Raw genomic sequence first — 7,637 nt, forward strand, 5'->3', positions numbered from 1 at the left:
TCCCCTCAAAACTAATTTTAGGTGATATCTTAATACACAAACCACATTTTTGAATTCTTAATGACTAATTTCTCACCTCAAGTTATTGTAGAACTGCGTTCCGGGACACAGAAAAATATTTATGTCAGGTTTATATTCACCGCTATGTTACGGTGAAATGCATTCTGGGATACATGGCTTCCCCAAGTACGCTCAAGTAAAACGGACGTGAGCGAGAACACTTCCATGTATGACGTACGTCTTGAGTTTGTTCAGAATAAATGCTTTCTAAGTTAAGAGTCACATTATCGGTGGGCCACTATTATCGGGCATCCTGGAATTGCTGACTCAGCAAATAATAATAATAATAACATTATTATTAGTCTATTATGTCATGAGTTTTATTGCAAATTTAATATTGGAGTTGACAGTTTCCGTTGTAATTGTCATAATTTATTGCCTTAAAATATACCAAACTGGCTGGACATTAAGAGAGGCAGAGCGACGCCTGACAAACTAAACTCGGGGCATCATTTTTACCAATAACAAGCGAAACCATCGAAAGGCCGTTCTGATTGGACCACGCAGATCTGTGTACGACGTCTTGTTGTAAATGATGTCATCGTTACCTCTGACAAAACCGGATACATTGCGAGATTTTGTAAATAAAAGCTCAAAGGTTGCGCGAGTCTATAAATGTTTTTGTATGAGTTTATTTAAAATGACAGATGACACACATACAATACATTTACATAATTTACTTACATTTATAGGGATTGTCTGAAAATACTATTTCATGAAACAATAAACCAGACCATGCGTCAAACCAACTGTCTATTCCAACAATAATTTATTATTTTAAGTAAATATTACATAAGGAGATAAAAAAAAAAACAAGTAGTATATGTATTATATGTATTATTATACAATACAGCACTTTATAAACTCGTCTTTTAACAACAACAAAAATGCTCCATAAATAAAATTGTGAGAGACGTTTGTTGAAATAAAAGCAGAGAATTGGGTGAATTATCCAGGTAATTGAAACACATTCAGGTGAAAGTTTAAAAGAATAAAACGAGGTAAAAAACACCAACAAAATTATCCTTCGCCGTTGTCCCTCGGTTTTATTCTGAAGGGCATAAAGGGAAGTTGCGTGCGTGTTGGTGTTGCTCTATCGCAACTTTACAGCATAACTGTTGCACGGAAAACGTTTAATATTACTCAACTTCTCGAGGGTCTTAAAGGAATTAAATAAAAATGTTGTTCACGCCAACGGGATTTAGCGAATGTTTACGCGAATGGGACGATTTAGAGAAAGACTACCAACAAATTCAGGTGAGTCACAAAAAGTCAAAAACCGTTCTGTCAATGTTTTTCCCCCAGAAAAGTGCTCCATGTCCGGGTTAGCTAGCTGTCATCAGTCCGGGGCTGAGAGGTTACACAGCCGGGCGAGGGAACCGCCCTCTGCTGCTAAAGATAATCCACTGTGACTGACAACTGACAACTTTAGTTAAACTAAACTAGTTAATAACTTAAGTTGTCAGTTTAGTGACTTTATGTTGGCATGTTGTTAGAACGGTATTATTAGCCTCTCATAGCACAGGACTGCAGTATTTCACAATAAAAGTCCTCTTAGACACTCGTGAATTAGATTACTACATAGAAATTGCATCATACAACTTTTGTGCACACATTTTATGTACACTGACAAATTTTGTCAGTGTAAAAAATTTTTTATTGTATAACCACTACATGTTATTAATAGGTGCTGTATATAAATAAGTACATTAGGGTAACATATAAAACAGGATTAGAAGCTGTTATCCCTCTCAAACTGACTGGACAATATCACAAAATCTTCAGTATTATTACATTATAAACACCTGAAACCTGTATATTATACACGTATAACCTTATTTTATATGTGCAATTTATCAACAATCTGCAGAGTAAAACTTTCAAATAAAGTGACTGATTTACACTTTCTCAGATATCATTGACACTGTTGTTAATGTCCCTGCTCACTTTCCCTTTTTTAAATTGATAAGGTCACTTCCATTAGCTCTAATCTCACCTCCTGCTTGTGACCACTCTGTCTCTGTCCCCTGCCCATGTCCTTTGCAGGACATTGTTGGTCATTTGAAGCCCTCAGGTTCTCCAAATAATAATGTCCCTCCTCGTCTTTTCAAGGACATTTCCCCCACTGTAGGCCCATATGTCCTTGCAGTTATTAATAGTAGTCTGTGCTCAGGTGTGGTCCCTGAAAATCTTAAAACATGCAGTAGTGCAACAACCTCTGATTAAAAACAGGTCGAGATCTTGCAGTTCTCACTAATTATAGGTCTAGGCAGCAGTCACTTATTATGCTTTTTGGGAAGAGCGCAATATTCCAAACCGGTTTTGAATCTCTGCAAATCACGGACTCAGCTCTTGTTTAATGATGTCGTTTTAGCTACTGACTCTGGTGTTATTCTTTTTGATCGAACTGCTGATTTTGACACACTGGACCATGAGATCTTGTGTAGAGCAGGGTCAGCCTTGGTGTGGGGTCCCGACCCTCAGGGCAAATTTTTAGGCCCTCTTCTCTTCTCCCACTTGGCTCTGTACTTAGGAGGCACAGCGTTTCATTCCACTGTTGTGCACACAAGTGTCAGATTTATGTTCCGCATGTTCTGCATATTTCATTCGTTGCGTAAGCGTCTTGGCGGCGTAAAGGCTTCGATGGCAAATTTTAACCGAAAGAACACATTATGTGATGTTTTCTCGTAGCACCACTGGGACCCATTTTGTAGATCTGGGTCCGTTAGTCCAGAATATCAAGCCAAGCATCACTAATCTAAGAGTTTAAGTGGACAGTCAGATTAGGGCTGTTGTAAAACCAAGCTTCTTTTAATTGAGGCGGCCAAAATAAAACCAATCCTCTTGAGGCAGCATTTTGAAAACTTAATCCCTGCCTTTGCCACCTCTCGGCTGGATTGGATTACTTTGTGTAGGGGTTAGTGGGGAGCACATTTCATGTATTTTATTATGTCATGAGTCTTTTATTTATTATTCTGTACAGCACTTTGGTCCACTGTGGTTATTGGTTTTTTTTTTCAAAATAAAGTTGGATTTGATTGGATATTAGTCCTGTTGAATTTTATTGTGAAAGGTTGAGTGATTTAACTATTTCACGTGTCCTAACACCTGCAGGACACTCATCGTCTTTATCGACAGAAGCTCGAGGAAGTGACCAAACTCCAAAACAGCTGCTCTGGTGCGATCACACGTCAGAGGAAGAAACTCAAAGAGCTCACGTCCTCGTTAGAAGAGTAAGTATTGATCGTCGCGCTGCAGCTAACAATTATTTAATCATCAAGTCATCTGTAGATTATTGTCTCGATTAAGTAAATGACTTGTTTGGTCCAGAAAATGTTGTGAATCGATGTTTCCCAAACCTCAAAATGAAGTTCTGAAATGTCATGTTTTGTCCGCGAAGCTAAATTATTCAGTTATAATGATTTGTTTGTCCGATGGAGCAAAAACAACACATTTAAGAAGCTAAAAAATAAGATTCTGTGGGGTTTTTTCCCCACAATTAGATGCAAACAGCACAGTCCAGCAGCCCTGTTGAGTCCAGAGGACGTGGACACCATCGCGGGAATCGAGGACTCCATCAAAGAAAGAGCAAACGCTTTTTGTGAGATGGAAGGTTTTCTGCCTAAGAAGAACGGGTACGGCGGGGGTTAAATACTATACTATAACTATGACATGTGATAAATGCACTGAAAATGACTGGCACCTCTTTATGTTCAGGTTGTACCTCAGTCTTGTTTTAGGAAACATCAACGTAACACTCCTCAACAAACAGTCCAAGTAAGTCACACTCATTCTAACCGCCCATAAATAAGAATAAGAATAACTTTATATGCGTTCCATCTCACTGAAGCTGCCTCTGCTCTGCTTCACCAAACAGATTTGCCTACAAAGACGAATATGAGAAGTTTAAACTGGTCCTCACGGTCATCATCTTCGTCTTCTCCTTCACCTGTCGCTTTCTGCTCAGCTACAGGTAGCATTTCCCCACAAGAGGTTTTAATAAACAGTAGGTCCATGACTCAGAGCCGACATATCTGTCACATTTTTACCGATATCTCATGCATTTTCTCATCCAAACAATGCTAAAGTACACACTGCACACACTAGTGTTCTGAGTAAGTCGTCTGCCAAGTTTGAAGTCTGTCAAGAACAAACGATTCAGAAAAGTGTGGGCAAGTTTTAAATTGCTGTAAGAGCAATGTGTTAATTATTGATTATTATTATTATTGTTATTATTTCACGATTTGTGTCCTTTTTCTTTCAGAGTCCTCGATGCCCTGTACAACTTCCTGTTGGTGTGGTACTACTGCACACTGACCATCAGGGAGAGCATCCTCATCTCAAACGGCTCAAGGTCTTATTCAACAAATGTCTTTTATTCACTTTATTCGAATAATAATCCAATATAGAGGCTCATCATCAGTGCTGTGTCGTTCACTGACACCTGAGTCTGTGTTTGTTTCAGGATCAGAGGCTGGTGGGTTTTTCATCACTACGTGTCGACCTTCCTGTCTGGCGTCATGCTCACGTGGTGAGTGATATTTACAATTTAAAATTGCATAACTGCAGGAATATAGCTTTAAATCGTGCTGTATACGTGCATGGAGCAACTGGACTTCTTCATCCTAGTTGTTCCTGATGTTTTCTTTTTGGTGAGGCTGCAACGTTAAATCGATCTTTTAATGAATTTAACAATGATTTTTTTTGTTTGCTCCATATAACAAAGAAATCATTCAAACTGAATCATTTAACTTTTTGGATAAAACCTGTTCACTTTTTCAAGATTTTTTTGACCAAACAACTAACCAATTCATCCAGATTATGAACGTAACAGTGAGTTGCAGTCCTAATTTTTGGAGAATGATGACCTGGATTAATGGATTAATTTATATATCTGAAATATATGATTTTTGATTGCAAGGGGTCGCAAGAGAGAGAAATACAAGAAAAGCAAAGAAAGAAAACTGAATTATAAATGCATATAACATTGTTATTTTCTCAAAACAGATATAGTTTGATGGGTTCATATAGTGTCTCAATTGCAATAAATAGTCAATAAACCCTAACCCCATCATATTGTCAGATTCTTTGTTTTTTAAATAGTAAATTTAATATAGTTCGGTCAGCTCTGATGTTGCTTCGTGCACACAAAAATGTTTATTTAAGTTTATTTATTCACTTTTTTAAATGTGCCTCTTGTCCTGTTTGTGCACCTTTTCAACCAGATGTTGTTTTCTCATCCACAGGCCAGAGGGCGCTCTCTACCAGATGTTCAGGAACCAGTTCCTGTCTTATTGTCTCTATCAAAGTAAGTGTTTTTTTCAATTCCACACTGTGTGTGAGACATTATAAAATATGTATTTGTTTAAAACGTTGAAAATGAGCAAAGTAAAGGCATTTTTTGTAGTGTTTAATTTGATAATTTTCCTTATTTTAACTAATTATTATGGATTTTTTTCATTCCTTTATCTCGAGAATAATCATGTAGTTATTTATTCTGTTATCATGTGAAAACAAGCCTTATTATGCAGTAATAACGAGATAATTAGTCGCGATGGTTGTTCTTTTTCTTCCAAAACTGACCTGATTTATTTTTCTGTGTTCTGTTTGCGAATTAGGCTTCGTCCAGTTTCTTCAGTACTACTACCAGAGCGGCTGCTTGTACAGACTGCGAGCGCTCGGAGAAAGACACAACATGGACCTGACAGTGGGTGAGTGCTGTCAATACTGTGTGTGTGTGTGTGTGTTTGTGTGTGTATTTATAGCTGAATGACTCAGGAATAATACACGGAGGAGAGGTCGCTCACTTGGCCTGGATCTAAAAGTGTACCCTATGTAAAATGTCAGATATTCTGTTAAATACTGTTAAAGGTCATTAATAACAAACACTTGCTATTCCATAGTGTGTCCACCAGAGGGAGCTCATAGCGCACGCACTAACATTGCATGGGTAACCATTTAAAACAGCTATATAAGAAAGTCACAGTTATGTGTTGTTTTTCTTTGATATTAAAAACATTTTAGGCAGAGTCAAGTCAGTCGTAATTATAAAACTGATATATGTAAAACAGGAAATAAGTAGCACCGCTAATATTGTTGCATATACATTGAAATTAAGAGTGTAGAGTGTAATAAATGAGTAATTTGATTTAATAAAATACTGAGGGAAACTTTGACAGCCTTGATTTGATGATGTGAGAGTTGAAGCGGAGTCTGTACCAGACACGTGGGCCGCGTTCACTTCCTGTTCACTATCTGCCGCGCGTGCATGCGTGTAGTAACCAGACGGCAAAGATAATCTCTAATGATAAAAACAGCTCAGTAACTCTCATGTTCTTCTCCTCAGAGGGTTTCCAGTCTTGGATGTGGAGAGGTTTGACTTTCCTGCTTCCCTTCCTGTTCTTTGGTCATGTGAGTAGCACCGTAAAATAAAATCTGATGAAAAATCTGTCATAGTTTATACTCGTAGTTGATAGAGATTATGAAAACCTGTGTTTATTCTTTCAGTTCTGGCAGCTTTACAACTGCATCACACTCTTCAAGATGTTTCAGCTGCCCGAGTGTAAAGAGTGGCAGGTTTGTTTGTGGCGTCTCATGCTGAGAATCATTACAAGTGGCTCCTTCTCAGAGTACGTATTTGTTAATTGTTTGTTTGTGTTCTCACAGGTGGCGATGTGCGGCTGCTCTTACTTAGCGCTCTTCATGGGAAACTTCCTCACCACGCTGGGCGTGGTTTACCAGAAGTACAAGAACAACCAGGACAAGTGCAAGAGCTTATAATCCTGGAATCCTGGACGTGTTACTCAGGCTCGATAGTGTGTTTTTCCTCGTGGATCATTTACACACACTGCTGCTTAGTTTACATTTTTGTCCCTCTGATTTCAAATCATTTGCATAGACGGATCACGTTGATGAAACAGAAAAATAACTCCTGGTGATGTCCGGAGAGACTGGTTAATTCACTGTGGAGTTTCTCCTCCTTTGTTCTCACTTGAACTTTAACCTAAGATTATGCTAATAAGCTAAAATGATTCTCCAAAATGACTTTTGTCGACTTTTGCGGGAACACATACGGTACAAGCTGAGTTTAGTGCATGTGTCGAAAGCAGCTTAAGTTACTGTGTTTGGATATTTGTACAACTTTATTAAGAAAGAGTTACTGGAAAAAAATCAAACAATAATGTTTGATGCGTCATATTTATTCAGGGAAATGCTTTATAACGTGTGAATAAAACACTCCACCAAATCACGATTGTTTTCATCATCTATTCACCTATTGGTTATTTTTTAGTTTGGTCCAGTAAATTATAAAAAATAAATGTTATTTTATTGTTTATTGTTGTTGTAAGTTAGTTTTAGACACTTCACCTCATGAAGATACGATGTTTTGGCCTAATATTCGATTGCTTACAAAGAAAAATGGCCCCTCGACCACATTGCTGATCCCTGATGTGGCACGAACTGTGTTGTTGTAGTACATCAAAATGGCCACAAGGTGAAAGCACTGACTGTGATAAAGTGAACATCAACATTTCTTTTGTTTGTTTTTTGGGTGCAGATATCGTCTCACTTTATTT

General features: G+C 37.9%; 1 protein-coding gene across 1 annotated transcript; it reads left to right on the plus strand.

The window, feature by feature from the left end:
• The first annotated feature begins 1,183 nt into the window (after positions 1-1,183).
• On the plus strand, positions 1,184-7,289 carry LOC310926860 (transmembrane protein 120A-A-like). Its single transcript, XM_083889066.1, has 12 exons — positions 1,184-1,317; positions 3,175-3,293; positions 3,564-3,695; positions 3,778-3,837; positions 3,938-4,033; positions 4,325-4,414; positions 4,526-4,591; positions 5,307-5,368; positions 5,679-5,771; positions 6,407-6,471; positions 6,568-6,636; positions 6,727-7,289. The coding sequence occupies exons 1-12, from the start codon at positions 1,240-1,242 to the stop codon at positions 6,838-6,840; spliced, it is 1,044 nt and encodes a 347-aa protein (XP_083745192.1). The 5' UTR covers positions 1,184-1,239; the 3' UTR covers positions 6,841-7,289.
• Positions 7,290-7,637: the final 348 nt, after the last annotated feature.

This window comes from Microchirus variegatus, assembly GCF_963457635.1.
Source record: "Microchirus variegatus genome assembly, chromosome: 5".
Classification (NCBI taxonomy): Eukaryota; Metazoa; Chordata; class Actinopteri; order Pleuronectiformes; family Soleidae; genus Microchirus; species Microchirus variegatus.